This window comes from Malaclemys terrapin, chromosome 10 (assembly GCF_027887155.1).
Source record: "Malaclemys terrapin pileata isolate rMalTer1 chromosome 10, rMalTer1.hap1, whole genome shotgun sequence".
NCBI lineage: Eukaryota > Metazoa > Chordata > Testudines > Emydidae > Malaclemys > Malaclemys terrapin.
The window spans coordinates 56,184,368-56,204,121 of NC_071514.1; the positions used below are offsets into that span (position 1 = coordinate 56,184,368).

Below are 19,754 nucleotides of genomic sequence, written 5' to 3' on the forward strand. Positions count from 1 at the left end.
TGTTATGGGAATTACGAGTAGCATACAAAGTCATGCTCTATTGCTACAGTCCCCTAGTCATTCTATACCAGTGGTCTCCAAACTTTTGAGGGGCCATGCCCCCCCTTACCCTTGTCCATTCCCCCTGCCCCTCCTGGGGCCAGGAGTGGGGCCGCAGCTCTGGGGAAGTGGGGGTGTGTGGACAGAATTAAGGGGGCAGAGGCTGGGGCCACAGCTGAGGCCACAGCTAAAGGTGGGGCTACGGCTGGGAGCGGGACAGGGAATGGAACTGCGACCAGCAGCCAACGCTGGGGGCGGGGCTGGCAGCAGAGCAGCATCTGGGCTAGCGGCCGGATGCAGAGCCGTGCCGAGGCTGGGCATGGGGGTCAGGCACAGGACCAGGAGCTGGGGAGGCAGCTCTGGGCCGGGCTGGAGCAGAGTTGGGGGCAGGGAGGGGCTGGGTAGTGCTCTCTCCCTGCCCCCCGTAGGGGCTGGCCCAGGCCCTGCCACACCCCTGCCCCAAAGGTTCCTCTGTGCCTCCCTAGGGGACATGCCCCACAGTTTGGTGACCTCTGTTCTATGCGTTCAGATATCAGTGTCTATGATCCCTGCTTGCCTTTGCAGAAAAAAAGTACTGAACTCCCTGGAAATGTGCTCTGTAATGGGCTCATCTCATGAAACCCTCCTTTACTGGGACTCATCACCTGGAGTGCCAAATTGTGAAGTCATGTGGATTTGGCTTTCTGCATGGCTGATTTAGAGCCTGCCTGCACTGCCAGATCTATCACATGAGGGGATCACATCAAAACAGTTTGGTCCCATCTTCCCAGGCAAGCCCTGCTAGAAATCTAAATAATAAGATGGGTGAACTAGAGTGTCTCGTGATAAAGGAGGATAGTGATATAATAGGCATCACAGAAACCTGGTGGACTGAGGACAATCAATGGGACACAATCATTCCGGGGTACAAAATATATCGGAAGGACAGAACAGGTCGTGCAGGTGGGGGAGTGGCATTATATGTGAAAGAAAACGTAGAATCAAATGAAGTAAAAATCTTAAGCGAATCCACATGTTCCATAGAATCTCTATGGATAGTAATTTCATGCTCTAATAAGAATATAACATTAGGGATCTATTATCGACCACCTGACCAGGACAGTGATAGTGAAGATGATATGCTAAGGGAAATTAGAGAGGCTATCAAAATTAAGAACTCAATAATAGTGGGGGATTTCAATTATCCCCATATTGACTGGGAACATGTCACCTCAGGACGAAATGCATAGACAAAATTTCTCGATACTTTAAATGACTGCTTCTTGGAGCAGCTGGTACGGGAACCCACAAGGGGGAGAGGCAACTCTAGATTTAGTCCTGAGTGGAGCACAGGAGTTGGTCCAAGAGGCAATAATAACAAGACCGCTTGGAAATAGTGACCATAATATAACAACATTTAACATCCCAGTGGTGGGAAGAACATCTCAACAGCCCAACACTGTGGCATTTAATTTCAAAAAGGGGAACTATGCAAAAATAAGGAGATTAGTTAAACAGAAATTAAAAGGTAGTGACTAAAGTGAAATCCCTGCAAGCTGCATGGGTGCTTTTTAAAGACACCATAATAGAGGCCCAACTTAAATGTATGCCCCAAATTAAGAAACACGGTAAAAAAAAACTAAATAAGAGCCACCATGGCTTAACAACCATGCAAAAGAAGCAGTAAGAGATAAAAAAGTGGAAGTCAAATCCTAGCGAGGTAAATAGAAAGGAGCATAAACACTGCCAAATTAAGTGTAAAAATGTAATAAGAAAAGGCAAAGAGGAGTTTGAAGAACGGCTAGCCAAAAACTCAAAAGGTAATAACAAAATGTTTTTTAAGTACATCAGAAGCAGGAAGCCTGCTAAACAACCAGTGGGGCCCCTCGATGATAGAGATAGAAAAGGAGCGCTTAAAGACGATAAAGTCATTGCGGAGAAACTAAACGAATTATTTGCTTCAGTCTTCAGGGCTGAGGATGTTAGGGAGATTCCCAAACCTGAGCAATCCTTTGTAGGTGACAAATCTGAGGAACTGTCACAGCTTGAAGTGTCACAAGAGGAGGTTTTGGAATTAATTGATAAACTAAACAGTAACACATCACCAGGACCGGATGGCATTCACCCAAGAGTTCTGAAAGAATTCAAATGTGAAATTGCGGAACTATTAACTAGGGTTTGTAACCTGTCCTTTAAATCGGCTTCTGTACCCAACGATTGGAAGATAGCTAATGTAACGCCAATATTTAAAAAGGGCTCTAGAGGTGATCCCAGCAATTACAGACCGGTAAGTCTAACGTCAATACCGGGCAAATTAGTCGAAACAATAGTAAAGAATAAAATTGTCAGACACATAGAAGAACATAAATTGTTGGGCAAAAGTCAATGTGGTTTCTGTAAAGGGAAATCGTGTCTTACTAATCTATTAGAGTTCTTTGAAGGGGTCAACAAACGTGGACAAGGGGGATCCAGTAGACATAGTGTATTTAGATTTCCAGAAAGCCTTTGACAAGGTCCCTCACCAAAGGCTCATACATAAATTAAGTTGTCATGGGATAAAAGGGAAGGTCCTTTCATGGATTGAGAACTGGTTAAAAGATAGGGAACAAAGGGTAGGAATTAATGGTAAATTCTCAGAATGGAGAGGGGTAACTAGTGGTGTTCCCCAAGGGTCGGTCCTAGGACCAATCCTCAGGGCCGCCCAGAGGGGAGGGGCAAGTGGGGCAATTTGCCCCAGGTCTCACAGGGGCCCCCACGAGAATATAGTATTCTATGGTATTGCAACTTTTTTTTTACGGAAGGGGCCCCCAAAATTGCTTTGCCCCAGGGCCCCCGAATTCTCTGGGCAGCCCTGCCAATCCTGTTCAACTTATTCATAAATGATTTGGAGAAAGGGGTAAAAAGTGAGGTGGCAAAGTTTGCAGATGATACTAAACTGCTCAAAATAGTTAAGACCAAAGCAGATTGTGAAGAACTTCAAAAAGATCTCACAAAACTAAATGATTGGGCAATAAAATGGCAAATGAAATGTAATGTGGATAAATGTAAAGTAATGCAAATTGGAAATATAACCCCAACTATACATACAACATGATGGGAGCTAATTTAGCTACAACAAATCAGGAAAAAGATCTTGGAGTCATCGTGGATAGTTCTCTGAAGATGTCCACGCAGTGTGCAGAGGCGGTCAAAAAAGCAAACAGGATGTTAGGAATCATTAAAAAGGGGATAGAGAATAGGACGGAGAATATATTATTGCCCTTATATAAATCAATGGTACACCCACATCTTGAATACTGCATACAGATGTGGTCTCCTCATCTCAAAAAAGATATATTGGCACTAGAAAAGGTTCGGAGAAGAGCAACTAAAATGATTAGGGGTTTGGAGAGGGTCCCATATGAGGAGAGATTAAAGAGGCTAGGACTTTTCAGCTTGGAAAAGAGGAGACTAAGGGGGGATATGATAGAGGTATATAAAATTATGAGTGATGTAGAGAAAATAGATAACTTTTCCTTATTTACTTATTCCCATAATACAAGAACTAGGGGTAACCAAATGAAATTAATAGATGTCCTATATTGGACAAATTAATAAAACAAATAAAAGGAAGTTCTTCTTCACACAACGCACAGTCAACATGTGGAACTCCTTACCTAAGGAGGTTGTGAAGGCTAGGACTATAACAGTGTTTATGAGAGAAATGGATAAATTCATGGAGGTTAAGTCCATTAATGGCTATTAGCCACGATAAGTAAGGAATGGTGTCCCTAGCTTCTGTTTGTCAGATGGTGGAGATGGATGGCAGGAGAGAGATCACTTGATCATTACCTGTTAGGTTCACTCCCTCTGGGGCACCTGGCATTGGCCACTGTCGGTAGACAGGATACTGGGCTAGATGGACCATTGGTCTAACCCAGTACGGCCATTCTTATGTTCTTATGTCCAATATAGGACATCAATGACTGAAGCATTATCAAGTTGTAGGACGATTCTCCCATGTGGTAGAGTTGGCAATGTAGAAAGACCATACTTCATCTACCGCTCTGTGATGGATTATTTTCTCACTGCTTTTTCTTTATTGCATGGTCACAGTGAAGGTCACAGGAAAAGCAGTACCAAGTCCTGTCATGTATCCAGGAAACCCAATGCATCTGCCCTGTGTGTTAGCAGGCAATTCTCCCTATAAAAGGGGACTTCCTCCACCATCTTATGGCTGGCTGAAGGCGGGAAGGCCAGAATGTTTGAGACACTGGATTCTTGCTGCACCAGTTTAGCACACTGACGTAGTAACACTGGTGCAAGCCCCTAATGACATCGATGCACGTGCTGACACAAAATGGAGGTTACAGACCTGTAACTGGAGGTTCATTGAGATCTGTGTTCCCTGTAAGCTGTGCACTTGGGTGGCCACGCAGCAGAGATTTAAGTGCCGCCAGCTTGGCATACACAGGCGGCAGTCTGTGATCAGGTGCCCCTCCCCCCATGTTGCTCTGTCCTGCAGCTGCTCTTGAGACCTTCCTGCTGGCTGTGCAGAGTGGGGGGTGGAGGGATGGGGAGGGAGGGGGTGCTAATGTCAGGGTGTCCCCCTTTCCCCACCCCTGTACCCCATCTCCACAGAGCACGGCAGAGTGGACAGCCTGGCTCAGGGGGACTCAGAGCTACTGAGGTCTGAACGGTGAGTGACTGAGTGCCCTTCAAAAAGAAAGACAGTGCACTGGTCTGAGATTTCCCCAGCAGCCAACTCTCTCAGTCTCTCTCTCACCCCCCTCCCCATGTACCCCATCTCCGCAGAGTGGGGGAGGGGAGATAACAGGGCTTGGGACAGAGGAGGAGAGCTTTCAGTGAGTGTCTTAAAGAGACAGCGCATGGCGTACGTCAGAAACTTCCCCAGCAGCCAGCACACACCCTGTCTGTGTCTGTCTCTCTCTCTCTCTCTCTCACACACACACACACAGTCTCTTTCACACTCACCTCCCAACACATACTTGTATTTATTGTTATTACTTCTTGTTACTTCCTGCAATGCACATATATTCTCTGTAATTTTATTCTTTCAAGGTGTGTTATTTTAGTGTTTTGACTGGTCGCTGCATTTCATAATTTTTATTTCTCTTACACTTACCGGTAAATTTATTTCTTTGAGTAGTGAGTTCTAAAATACCTAACCTGTCCTGGCTGGAGTAATTATCCCTATGGTAACTTTTAAAAATATATATATTATATCTAGGTTTTTTGTTTCTACTGGTGGTGCACATCCCTCGGTGCACATAACAAAATTTATTCTGCACATGGATGGAAAAAATTAGAGAGAACATTGATTGAGATGTGTGGTCTCTACCTATATTCCACATGTGAGTACCCACATGCATCATGTGCCTGAGATTAGAGATTTCTAGAAAGTAGTGTCCATTGGTCCACGCTTGTGCAGCTGTTCTCCTCTCTTACCGCAAATCAGAAGAATTCAAAGCAGAGGGGATGGAGGGCAAGTAGTGGAATACAGATAGGGACCACACATCTCAAAAGAACCTCCAGTTACAGGTCAGCAACCTCCATTTCTTCTTTGAGTGCTGGTCCCTATGTGTATTCCACATTTGGGTGATTGATAAGGAGGGGGTGGTGAGGATGCAGTTGGTATAGATACTTGTAATACTGAAGTCTTAACAGCTGCATCTGCAGAGAAGGCTTGAACTAAAACATAAAATGTTTCATGAATGTAGGAATGGAGCTTCAAGTAGTCGCTCTACAGCCCCGGAGCTCCCACGGAAAAAAATAGTGGGTGCTCAGCACCCACCAGCCATCTGCCCATCAGCTGTTCAGCAGCGGTCAGGAGGTGCTGGGGGAAGTGGGTGGAGCAGAGGCAGGAAGAGGCAGAGCGAGGGCAGGGCACGCTGGGGAAGGGGGTGGGAAGAGGCAAGGCAGGGTGAGTCCTTGGGGGAGGGGATGAAGTGGGGGCAGCAAGAGGCAGGCAAGGGTGGGGCCTTGGGTGAAGGGGTGGAGTGGGGGTGGGGCACCTATCCAGACAGAAGAAAGTTGGCACCTGTGATCAGACCTTTCAGAGAGAGATGCTGCTGAAGTGGCTTGTGCTCTAGCGGAATGGGCTCTCACCCCAGCCAGGGGAGGAATACACACTAATTGGTAACAGAATGATGCAACTGGAGATCCACTTAGATAGTCTCCAAGCAGATAATACCTGTCCTCGCAACCACTCCGCTACAGCAACAATTAACCCTGGAGATTTTCTATCCATTTTGTCCTTTGCAGGTAGAACGCCAGAGCTCATCTGACAACCAGCGAGTGAAGTCTCCTTTCCTCACTGGAAACAGGAGGTTTGGGGAAGAATACTGGTAAGTCGATAGATTGATTTATGTGCAACTCGGAAATTATTTTTGGGATGAATTGCAGGTGAAGGGAAACCTCCTTATGAAAAATAGTGTAAGACAGATGAGCCATGAGTGTTTTTGGTTCACTCTCCTACTAGCATAACTATTCAGAATTTTGATTTGCAAATAAAAATGTTTAATTGCCAAAGGTCGAGAATGGGTCTCCATCCTCCATTTTTCTTGGGGACTAGGAAACATGGGCAATAAAAAAAGTTTCCCATGGTGTTGAGGTGGCATTTGTTCTATGGCTCCTCATTAGAGGAGAGAATCTGCCTCCTGACAGAAAGTCTACTTGAAAAGTCCAAGATCTTCAAGTAATTGGCAGTGGTCCCTGAAGAGGAGCCAAGAGCTCTCTAGAGTCTCTGCAGTAGAGGATTTCCAGTACCCACTTGTCTGGTGTAATTGCCCTCCAGTTGTGTATGAAGACTGAGGTAGCCACCAAAGATTGGGGGGACAGTAGTGATGACACCAATAGGTGTAGGCAGTGCCTGCTCATCACTTAGATGGTGGATGGGTTGAGTAGTTGCAGTTCTGGTAGAATCTGGTAGCATCTAGGCCTCTGCACCCTCTGGCTTGTGTATGGTGGGTCGAATGAGCGCTGGTGCAGAATGGTTGAGGAGGCAGTCTTGGCTTGTATATCTATTTATGAGGTTTTCTGTTCATGACTGGGATGTAAATGTGCAGGGAGCGGAGGGTTGTTCTAGAGTCTTTCAAGGAGCATTGAGACTCGTCAGTTTTCTTGTTAAATAAATTAGATCAATCAAAAGACATGTCCTCTGCGGTGTTCTGAACCTTCCTGGGCAGGGCTGTCCTTAGGCATACGCAGCATACACGGCTGCGTAGGGCACCCAAAAATTTGGGGCACCACCGGGACAGCAGGTAAGAGGTCGGCTCCCGCACACCCAGCGCATGCTGCAGTCTCCTTAGGCAGGGGCCGTATTCACAGAGCCGAATGTGCCAGCACCAGGCATTCTGCGTGAGGGAGAGGGTACAGGAGTCTCTGTGGGGAACTGTGACTCTCCGCCACCATGAGGTGGGCCAGGCAGCTCGGTAGCCTTTGCTGCCTCCCCCACCTCCACCCCCGGCCTGCGAGCCAGGGCTGCTGCAGCATCTGCTGCGTACAAAGCTCGGTGTGTGTCAGCAATGGTGGTGGGGTTATTCTGGGGCTCCGCAGGCGGGATGGTGGCTGTGCCCCAAGTTGGGCATAGGGGCACCAGTTTAATAATACTGCATAGGGCCCCATAAATCCAAAGGATGGCCCTGTTCCTGGGGAACCCCAAGGTGTGCAGCCACGATTATGCCCGTGGCTACCCCTTTAGATGCAGTGTCAACTGCACCCACTGCAGCTTGATGGAAGGTTTTGGCCACCAGTCTGCTTTCCTCAATAAAGGCCTGGAATTGGGTCCTGTCCTCTTTATGGTTTTTGTCCTTGAAGTCCAAGATCTTCAAGTAATTGTTGAAATCATATTTTGCTAAAAAGTCTTGGTAGTTAGCAACATGGAACTGAGGACTTGTAGAAGAAACACCTTCCTCCCTAGAAGGACAAATTGTTCAGAGCCTTTGTCTGCCAGTGTAGCCTTGGGGTGTTGTGACCTAGATCTTTCTTGCACCACCAACGGAGCTGGGTGCTCGGTGTGTGAAGACGACCTCCGCTCCTTTGGCTGGTACAAAATGGTGCCTCTCAGCCTTTTCAGCGTGGAGGTGCAGGCAGCCAGTGTGTGCCAAACTACCCTCATTGGTTCCATGATGCCCTTACTTACTGGAAGGATCACTCTACTGGGCCATAAGGTTGCAAAAATTTTAAGGAATCATTGTTGAGTATCTTGCACCTCTTCTAGTGGAATCTGGAGGTCATTCGCCACTCTGCAGAAGTCTGTAGTCAACAGGTGGTGATGGCAAAGATGGGGCAATTGCCTCATCTGCTGAGGACGAAGACACACCCATGTGTGCCGGTGGGACCTGCAGATCCAGTTCAATCTCTTCTCCCTCATACTCCGATGGAGCCATCAGGTGTTGCATGGGAGAGGTGTGGTGGGACTGACAGATGGAACTGGAATGTCTGCCATATGGATCCCATGGGCCCCAACATAAAAGATCGACTGGTTGAGGGGAACCCCACAGCATTGGGTACCTTCCGTCCCTTGAATAGTCATATGTAGGTGGAGGACAGATCCCTGATTTTCTTGCGTCCCTATCTGGAGTCACCGCCCTATCTGGGGGTGAAGGAACTTTTGGAGCCTCCAAAGAGAAAGTTGGTTCCAGCTCAACAGGCAGTGCCATTGGTACCAGTGGCTGAAAGTTCCAGCCTATGGAATGAAGAAAGAAACATTCCCCTCTTTTCGAGGTAGTTCCTTCTCCATGTCATAATGTCTCTGGTCAGACCCGAAAGAAGAGGAGATTAAGGATAAGGTAGGGTGAAGTTATCCTCTGGTGAGGTGAAAGTTTCAGTTTGTCCCAGAGTCCATGATGTGAAAGTAGTCGTGAACGATAGATCTTGTGCATCCACAATCATTGTGGATGGCAGGTCTTTACAGTGATGGGTCGATACCATCGAAGAGTCTACTTGGAAGCTCTTAGATGGTGTAAGTATATGCCAATCCTTAGGCTTAAGAATCAGAGCTGAAATTGGTTCCATCAGAACTCTTCTCTTTCGATCCTTGCCCACATCTGAGGACTCACCCGACTTGGATGCAGACCTGGAAGGAGATCTGTCCTTATGCTTACAGGAGCACCCCTTACTCTCATGAGAAGTCCTAGATGATGACTTCTTAGGCTTACAGCTCTGGCTTCTGCTCACTATCTCATGCTCGGAGGCATGCTGCTCGTCAGTTGAGGCTGATGTATGGGGGAGTCTCCGTGGCCTGGATCAGACTGAGGTCTCATAGCCTTCTCCATAGGATGTTTTCTTAGCCGCAGCTCTTGTGCCTCACAGGTTTGAGGGGGAAATGAACAGCAAATATTGCCCTTAGCTGAGATATGCACTTCTCCCAGACAACAGAGGCAGTGTGGATGCTCATGGCTCACAGAGAAGGAATATACACAGGAGACGCAGTTCTTAAACCTTGGATTCTGGGCCTAATCTTTGTCCATAGGGAGTGACTCCATGAGGCAGGGAGAAACTAAGGGTTGGTCTACACTACAAAGTTAGGTCCCTTAACTACATCACTCAGGGGTGTGAAAAATTTCACATTCTGCAATGTAATTAACCTGACCTAAGCCCCATATAGATTCCTCTAGGTTGATGGAAGATGGTTACCGCATCTCAGAGAGGTGAATTTACTACTGAGATGGAAGAACTCCCCTGTCACTGTAGTAAGGGTCTGCACTGCAGCTGTGCTGCTGTAGTGTTTTTAGTGTAGACATACCCTAACTATACTATATATTTACAGGTCTGAAGCAGAAGTCTGGAGAAATCTGTGGACATAGAGGATTCTGACTCAGGTCACATGGCAGTAAGAAGGACCTGAAGAGGCATAAATCCCACCAACACTTATACCCTTGGTTCAGAGCACAACAAGAACTACTAAACAGGCACGGACCAACGGACACTACTTGCTAGAAATCTCAGGCGCATGGTGCGTGTGTGTACCCACTTGTGGAATACACATGTAAGGAGCAGCACTTGAAGAAGTGGGTATTACGCCAGTCCTGCTCCCTTTGGTAAATTACTGGATTGAGCTGCTGCAATACAGAAGCCCAGCGGTGCCAACTGGCAAAGGATTCACTACTCTGTCGGCAACTCCTATCAGGCCTGACAAACTCACTACTGTTAACACATTGCTTTCCTGGTATTTATCTATAAATAATGACTTGTAAGGTATCAAATGAAAGCTGGTGACACACTGGCCATAAGTGATGAAAGCTGTACATACAGATGGTGTGTAAGCAGTTATGTGTACCTACTAAAATATGTTTTAAACTATTTAAAAAGGTAAAGTTGACAAACAGGTTTTCTGCCAGACAAACTATCTATATCCATTCACCTATCCCTGTCTCTGATGTAAATTAAGCATTGTAAGCCAAACACATAGTAGCTACATTTGCATTCCAAGTCAACATGAGGCTGAGAAGTCCCCATGAGAGTCGGCACACTGAAGAACAAATGGAGGGCGTTTCCAACTTTTACTGGTCTGTAACTGGGGGTCAAGACAGATATTTTGGTTGTCCATCACCGAAGGAGCAAAAAGGACAGCGCCTTTTGCATTCATGAATGGTGGATCCTAGCCATGTAGGTTGGTGAAACTAGGTAGAAGCTTTAGGTGAGACACTTTAGGTGAGACCTTGCTTTAGACAAGGATTTCAGCCCGTTAAAGGTAAACGTAGGCTCTAAGGACCGTGTTATACCTTTTGTTTTACATGTAACCATTTCTGTTTCCATTATCCTTTCTCAGTATCTCTTAAATCTTTATCTCTGACAATAAACTTACAATTGTTTCACTATAAATACATCTGTGTGCTATGGTGTCCTACAAACCCTGATCCTGAGCTGTACCAATGAAGCTGTGTGTATATACTGTTCCTTTGGGAATAGCAAATCTGGTAATTACTGAGAGCATCCAGTGACAGGGGCTGATGCTCAGAGGAGCTCAGGGACTGGGGTACATCCAGTGTTAACTTGCAAGGCAAAGCAGGGGCTGGTAGAGCCCTGAGGAATTTGTTTGGGTGACTAACAGACTGGGGGTGTCAGGGACCTGACACAGTGTTTAGCACAAACAAGTCTCTCTCTCACGGAGGCAAGGGGGGGGGTAACAATGACTCTCAGCTCTGGGTACCCCAAAAAAGAATCCCAGCTATTTCTGCACCAATGCCGGATGTCTGCCACAGCACAATGACATCAGTGTAGTTCCAAGGGGACAGATTTCCTAAATGTAGACTGGTCCTTGGAAGCTACTACAAGGGCAAGGCAATCTGCATCAACAGACTCTGCCTAGCTATTCTTTACCTGTCCTGACATGTAGCTGTATAAATGCTTCACCAACCTACCTGACGCTCTCAGATCCAATACAAGACTCAGACGTACAATGGAAGAGCAGCCCACAAGGGACAAATCTCCTGTAGGGCTACTGATGAGGACAGGTTTTTATCTTAAAACAAAAACAACCCAGTGAATATATGAACAGACCACACACAGAGATCAGCCCTTCTAATAAGCTGAACACAGGTATCTGAGGAAAAGCTGCTGACAGAGCCAATTTCTATCATGTCAAGGGACTCAATTTAAGCACAAAAGATTGTGGTTGTTTTTTTAACAGAAGATTATTATTTACAATATTTCAAGCTGTATAATCCCCAACCCAGCAAAGGAAGCTATCTGCTTTTTATTATCTGGACAGATTCGACAGAGACAGCTTAATGAAATTCACATGTGCTGGTCCAACACAATCCAGACTCCTCCATTCAGGAACCCAAGATTCCTCCTGGAACAGCCATGGGAGATATACTAGTTCTTCCCTATGGTTTTAACCTGACACTGACTGGCTAGGCTCCAAAGACTGACATTTGGAGATTCATGGTCACTTGTTCTACAAACATTTGCTTCCTACTTAGGAAAATGCCAAGTGTTTTTTTTTTTTAAAAAATACCTCCTTTGCACAGATGCAAAACCATTAAAAAATATCATCTGAAAATTCCAAAATAAAATAAATAGTTCCTCTAAGAATAACTTATTGCAATATTAGGATGTCTTTAGTAACCCATAACTTTATTCCAAGCAAACTGTGCAGGAAATGAGAAAGTAGGACTGAAGGAAAGTCAGTGAATAAGACAGTGGCATGCTTGGAAGGATATTTTCAGATAAGTTTCAATATAACTTGAAGTCCTTCACACCAACTGCAGTCCCAGCTCCCCTGATGAGGGCTTCCTAATATTATCATCACAATGCAGGAAGTTTACTTCAATCTGTAGTGATTCTTCCCAAACGAGCAGCTTTCAGATGCCTTATTAATTTTTCTTTGTGTGCATAAATTGTTTAGAAGACTGAGAGTTTAATTATCTTTAAAAACAATAACAATGAAACAAGTTTGAAGTTCTTCAAAAATAACAGAGTTTTCTTTTAAGGTAAATCAAGGCACAGACTCTGAAATTTCACAGTCCTTTTCCAACAGCGGCAACCCCTCATGATTTGGGCAGGAGACACCAAATTTTCCCATCATTCCACCAGATATGAGGACTTGTTATAGCCCATACGGCTAACTTGCCTTGGGGGGGAGGGATAGCTCAGTGGTTTGAGCACTGGCCTGATAAAACCCAGGGTTGTGAGCTCAATCCTTGAGGGAGCCATTTAGGAATCTAGGGCAAAAATCTGTCTGGAGATTGGTCCTGCTTTGAGCAGGGGGTTGGGACTAGATGACCTCCTGAGGTCCCTTCCAACCCTGATATTCTATTATCTTCATTGCCTTGCCTTCATTATGTTCTGCCTATATTCAGCAGTAAATATAAGGAACCTACAAGCCTGTATCCTGTAAGACATTGGCTTCAGCAGTTAGCATAAGACTTGAGGCCTAGGAACTTTGGCACAGATCAATGACCCCTAAATTTTGGGGACCTGAAACTAAGAGTGAGAGGGGGAATTCTGTCCATAATGACATCAGCCAACCACAGGAACATGAACTAACACCAGCTTTTGGATAGAACGTCCACAAATATCTGACCATAAGAGTGCCATGGCAACAGATTGACCTACATGATAATAAGTTGAGATCATTAATATGCTAACCTATAGGAGAATGACACACCAACTTTGGTAGGTGAGGAAATACAAATAAGGAAGAGGGGAGAAACCCCACCGCATTAGACATAGTGGCGTTAGTGTAACATATTATAAAAGCTGTATCCCAGCCTGTGTGCGGGAGGAGAGAGAGAGAGAGAGAGAGAGATGTAGCCCTTGGGAAGTGCCAGAATAATGGCCACTGGTGATGATGAGGAAGGTGATGGTGATGAGGAAGATGATGGCTAACATTTCAGGTTGTTCTGCAAGGGATGATGTGAATATATGGATATTCAGATGTACATTCTGTATTCTCTCTATCTACCTGAGTTAGAGTGTTTATGACTGTGCTAAATGTATTAATAAATTATTGTAAATGTAGAAGAGTTCTGCCTGCCTGTCTAGCCAGTGGGATGGCTTGAAGTTAACAGCTAAAACAACATGAGTAAATGGGTTTTAGTTCCCTGCACGTTATCGAACCGTTCTACGGTGGTGGAGCAGAAATTGAGTGACGAGAGGCTATTAAAAATGTCAAGTGTTAGGCTAACATGGAAAAGGACAACCCTAGCTGTGTGTACTTACAATTGTAGGTCGCTGGCAAGGGAAGAAATGTTAAAACATCTGATGGCGGAGAAGAAAAGGATAAGATGCGATAGCCTTGGTGTCAGCAAAACCCGACGAAAGAAGGAGTTGGAAGTCAACTGGAAGGATAGAAGCACTGTGAGGCTCAGAAAGGGAGATGGAACTAGAAATGTTGGAGGAGTCGGATTTATCATCAGTAAGGATTGGTCTTTGAAAGTCATACCATGCCAGCTAATATCATCACGTATTGGTGTGTTGCATCTTCAGATGGAGTCAAAAGCTACCCTTAAGTTCATCCAGGCCTACACTCCCACAAGTGCAAGTGAGGACGAAGAAGTGGAAGAATTCTACTGAGAGCTCGAAAGAGCCCTCACGCAAAAGTCCACTTACACTGTCAGACTGGGAGATTTTAACGCCAAGGTTGGGCGAGGGAAAGCTGGTGAAAAGTTCATAGGGAGATATGGCAGTGGCAAAAGGAATGAAAGAGGAAAAAGGCTCGTTTCTGCCATCGCTACTAAAGAACTGTACGTGGCAAACACCGGGTACAAAAAGACCACAACAAGGTGGACGTGGATCGTGCCAAACGTGAAGAGCAAGAATGAAATCGACTATATTTTAGTCGATAACAGGCGCATCGTTCAAGACGTCTCTGTGGTGCAGCCTTTCAACACCAGCAGTGACCATCACCTGCTTAGAGTGAAGTTGATTTTCGACAAAGCGGTGGAAAAGAAGGCGTTACAGATGGCAAAAAGGAAACAGCGGACGAAGACATTCAATGAAGCAAAGCTGAAGAAAGTGATTTCTGGGTTTGACTGGACCCAGACGGAAAAGTGTGATAAGGACTATAGCATCTTTGCTGACAAGCTGAGACGTTGCATAAAAGCGGCTGAAATTGGAAAGCTGAAGTAGGCGAAAGGAAGAATCTCGAATGAAATGAAAAAGCTTGTTGGAGAAGCGGAGAAACATGAAAAGGAGCTCAGATAACAACCTCAAGTACTCCATTCTGTGCAAGCTTATACGGCGAAAACTGAAGGATGACTTTGAGAACTTCCGGAAAGAAAAGCTCCTCAAAACAGCTGAATTATGCAAGAGCCTCAAAACATGCAAGCAGGAATTGACACAGTATAGACTGAGCGTAACAGCATTGAAGAACAAGGACGGAGAGAGAGTAATCGACACAGCAGGGATGGAGAAGGTCTGCAAGGACTTCTATACAGAACTGTTCAAATCAAGAATCAACGTCCCTCTTCCAACGCTCCAAGAGTCACAAGAACACATTCTCCCAATAATCGTCAGCGAAGTCTGAAGCGCACTACACCAGATGAAGAAGGGAAAAGCTCCAGGCAAAGCTGGAATAACGTCAGAAATTATTTCTGCAGGAGGCGAAAAACTTTGGAAGGCCCTCGCTTTAAGATTCAGTCAATATCTTGAAGAAGGAAAAATACCATCAAGCTAGAAGGAGTCGAATACCATCTTGTTGCACAAGAAGGGCAATTGAGAAAATCTTAAGAACTACCACCCTATATGCCTGCTCTCTCACATCTACAAGCTCTTTACAAAGGTGATAACAAACCAACTCTCGCAGAGTCTGGATGAACAACAGCTGAGAGAGCAGGCAGGGTTTCGAAGAAATTTTAGCACGATCGACCATATATTTACCCTTAGTCAGCTCCTAGAAAGAGCGAGGGAATACAAACTCCTGCTGTGCATTGCTTTCGTCGACTGCAAAAAGGCCTTTGATAGCATCGAGTTTAACACATTATTAAAGGCGCTCACAGAGCAGGGCATTAACACACAGTACATCAGTTTGTTGCAGGAAGAGAATACTGGATGTACAACAGACATTACTCTCCTCAAAACTCCCCTCCGCATCCCAATCGAGAAAGGCATAAAGCAAGGAGATATGATTTCACTGAAATTATTCACCGCCTGCCTCAAAATGGTTATGAACAAGATCAATTGGAGGAGTGGTGTCAACATAAACGGAGAACGATTATCTCATCTCAGATTCACGGACAACATCGTACTAATTGCCGAAAGCACCAACCAACTGCAGAACATGCTACGAAGACTTGACAAGAAAAGCAGTCAGGTCGGCCTGAAAATGAAATACATGCGATCAGACGTCTTACAAAAAGCCCAAATAACGATAACAGGAGAAGAAGTCGAAGAAGTGGAACAGTGCATATATTTGGGCCAAGAAGTTAATATGCGCCAAGATCTGAACAGAGAACTCTCGCGAAGGATTCGGGCAGGATGGTATGCATTTAATTCCATCAAGGACATCCTCAAAGGAAAAATCAACAAGACCACACATACAAATATCTTCAATTCAACAGTGCTGCCAACCATGCTGTATGGCAGTGAAACGTGGGCACTGACGAAGAGAGAAGAGCAGTGGCTGTTGGTGGCTGAAGGGCAATGGAACAAGCTATGTTGGGAATTTCCCTTATGGATCCCAAATGAAATGATCAGAGAACGCACCGGTGTGAAAGATATTGTTGTGGAAAGCAGATATAACAAGATGCGATGGGTGGGCCACACAGCACGGTTCACAGACAATAGGTGGACCGCAATCATTGCTGGGTGGTACCCGCAAGAACAGAAAAGACCACCTGGTCGGCCTCCAAGAAGATGAGAAGATGACATTGTTAAACGTCTCGGACGAACATGGAGAAGAAAGGCAAGAGTGCAAGAAGAATGGCAGAGGTGTTGTGATCGGCGCAGTCTTAACAACAGCTGAAGACCGATCGATCCAGGTGATAGAAGAGTTCCTATAGTGCGAGTGTTGCAACTGTGCACATCGCGGTTCCCAAATATATAGTAATTTTAATAATACTGAGCCTGATCTTGGGACAAGAACCTGTCAACCCTCAAAGTGATAACGGAGAATTCTTAATTAATCAATATAATTAATACATAATCTATAGATCAGGCTACATTGTGTCCTTGAAAGAGTGTAAACAAATTTACCAAGAACCACCATCAGTGTTGTCTAGCACAAAGTTTGCACATATGAGGCAGCATCTCAGGATAACAACACTGAGAATTTTTTAAAATTCATCCTAAGAAAAGTTTGGCAAATACAGATTCTACCTTAGAGACTCAAATCTTACTATATGTATTCCAGTACTGCCTAGAGGCCTCATCTGAGATCGGGTCCCCATTGTGCTAAATCCAGTACATACACATGGTCAGAGACAGGCCCTGCCTGCAACGTGTGTGTAATACTCACTAGTTGACAATGGCAACATTACATTTAAAGAGGGCCAAGTCTTCCGGGGTTGTTTTTAGCTAGAGGTCCATGGGCAGAAACACTAAGTCATGAGTGTCAAGTGTCAGAGGGGTAGCCGTGTTAGTCTGAATCTGTAAAAAGCAACAGAGGGTCCTGTGGCACCTTTAAGACTAACAGAAGTATTGGAGCATAAGCTTTCGTGGGTGAATGCCCGCTTGCGTCTGATGAAGTGGGCATTCACCCACGAAAGCTTATGCTCCAATACTTCTGTTAGTCTTAAAGGTGCCACAGGACCCTAAGTCATGAGGGGAGGCAAAGGTGGTGGTAGCAACTGTCTTTGCAGACTAAGAATCTGTATGAAGCTCATAAATGACTGAGACATGGCAAGTATGAATATCTGCACTATGGAAGCACCTCATGCCATAATCATTATAATTCTTGAGTCCCCACTTACCCTGGCTGGAAACATTCATGCAGAAATAAATCCCATAGATCTGGTACACGTACAAGGTTCCCGGTTTCATGAACATTGCTGTATTTCTTGCAGTTTGTTTCCCTCCCTTTGAATGGGAAGCTGCATCTTCCCCACCCAGATATGCTTCCGTTTCCACAATCTTTCCCCGGAGTTCTCTGCCATCGGGAAGTTTATGAACTAAAATCTGAAAGACAGGTCAAAAGTGTGTGTTAGTGAGTTCCAAGGTAAGGAACCCTTTAGTTAGGTCAACGTAGCTACATCAGTCAGCGGTGTGAAGAAAACTCAACCCCCTGACCATGCAACTATGCCGACCTAACCCTCAGTGTAGGCGCAGCTATGTTGACAGAAGCTAACTGTGTGTTAGCTAACAGTGTTCCTACAACAAGTGAAAAACCCCTTCCATTGGTGTAGGCTGCACTTACACTACAAGGCTCTGCTGGCACAGCTACGTCAACATAACTATGGCAGAATAGTCCCTGGAGCATAGACACAGCCTTGGTCACAGGAAAAAGCATGAGAAGTACAGAAATGTAAAGAGTCATAGATTATCACACAGCATAATGGGTGCTTCTCCATCATCTCCCATAGAATACTCTGCAAACCAATGTGAGCTCTTCCAGCTCCCATCTGATGCCACACCTCAGTCCAAGGATCCAGACACTTACCTATCAAAATGCTGGAGGGAACAAAAGTTCCATTTTTCTCAATGTGACTGTATCATGCAGTACAAATTTATGGTGTTACAGCATAAAATAAGGTCATTTTTTCCAGCCTACCCACTTGTTTTTTGTTCCATCCAACATGTTTATTGGCTGAAGCAAAGAGTGCCACCTGTTAAGTCACTGACACTGACTCTAAATCACAACTTTAGCACATCATTACATGCGTATTATTTAATTCAGAGGAAAATATGACAACAAATATGATGAAATAACTTCCTTATTGGACACAGTCTTACCAAGACTAGTACCAAGTCCTGGTCCCCAGCTGGGCACGTAATCATAATCAGGGTATTAATAATGCTTTTGTAGTTTCCACAGTACATAACATGCAGCGGAGAGACTCTGGGCAACATCCTGACAAAACTTTGCTATTGAAACAGGCTCCCTGCTGCTGGCACTTAGGTAAATAATTAAATGTAGGTGGAGAAATAGAGAATGGTGAAAATAATTTTAAAACCAGAGAAAGAGAGAAATAAAACTTAAGCAAAATCCATGCACACTGTTTTTTGTGGTTTGACCTAATGTTGTTTCCAGACATCTTGTTTTATTTAATGTGTTTATGAAATACTTCAACGTAGCCTCATTTGGGCACAAACTCTCTGTTTAATTATACTACATTCTGCACTCCCATATTTAAAAACAAGTGGTTTTGGAATGACCCTCACGAAGCACAGAGCTTAATTCCTGCCAGATGCTTGCACTGGATTGCTAAAGCAATTGTTGGCCTGATCCAGTAATGGATTTGCCAGAAGTCTGCATCAAACACTACAACTGTTGCATTTTAGAATTTGTTTTTAACAACTCTCGAGTTCTCAACGGTATCAGAGAAATTATTGAGATTACCATTTTCAGTCATGAAATATGCACAGAGAGGCTTCAGAGGCATACTAATTTTTTGGCCAGTCTGAAGTCATGATCTGTGAATAATGACAGTCAGCTTTTATGCTCCAAAAGCATCAGACACACATGGCTGACTTTCTCTTTTTAACAGAAAAAATGCTGAGGATCGAATTGTGGTTTTAAGATTCACACAGCCATTTCCTCGATTTCTCAGCTACCCCAAATGTGCACAAAGGAAGCCACTCAAGACACACATCTCTCTTCCACTGATGATTAGTAAACTCCGTCTGTATTTTGTCCTCCATTACAGCAAAAACAATTCACTGAAGTAGAATAAAGACAAGGGTTTCTCCTAGTGGAAAAATAAGCAAATGCCCTTAACTATCCTCATTCACTAGTACATATGCAAAATATCCTACGATGTATTCTATTCTGTTTAGGTTTCTGTGTCCTACTGACGGTGCATACTAATATGACCAAATGCATTTTAAAGAGAGTTACTGTCAGGCCAAGTATGATCCAAAATTTAGGTTTGGTAAGACAAAATCCAAAACTTTTATCAAATCTAAGACTGACAGAAACATTTCCATGACAACTTTTTAAAACAAAATTCCAAGAGGGATAGCAGGCACAGCACAGGACAATACAGAGCAGGAACGCACAAGTTTGAGACCTTTGGAGTGCTTCAAGAGTGTGTGGGTGGGGTTTTACAGATTTAAGGGCTAATTCCTGGCTAAAGTACACAACTCATTTAACTGAACTATGTAATCAGGATTTCTTGTCCCTGGGGAGG

General features: G+C 44.6%; 1 protein-coding gene across 3 annotated transcripts in view; it reads right to left on the reverse strand.

The window, feature by feature from the left end:
• MPG (N-methylpurine DNA glycosylase) overlaps positions 1-19,754 on the reverse strand; it is a 67,836-nt gene that overhangs the window by 33,004 nt on the left and 15,078 nt on the right. For all 3 annotated transcript variants that reach the window (XM_054042209.1, XM_054042208.1, XM_054042210.1), the window contains one exon: positions 17,379-17,583. In XM_054042209.1, coding sequence (XP_053898184.1) covers positions 17,379-17,583 — 205 coding nt within the window. The remainder of the gene's footprint in view (positions 1-17,378; positions 17,584-19,754) is intronic.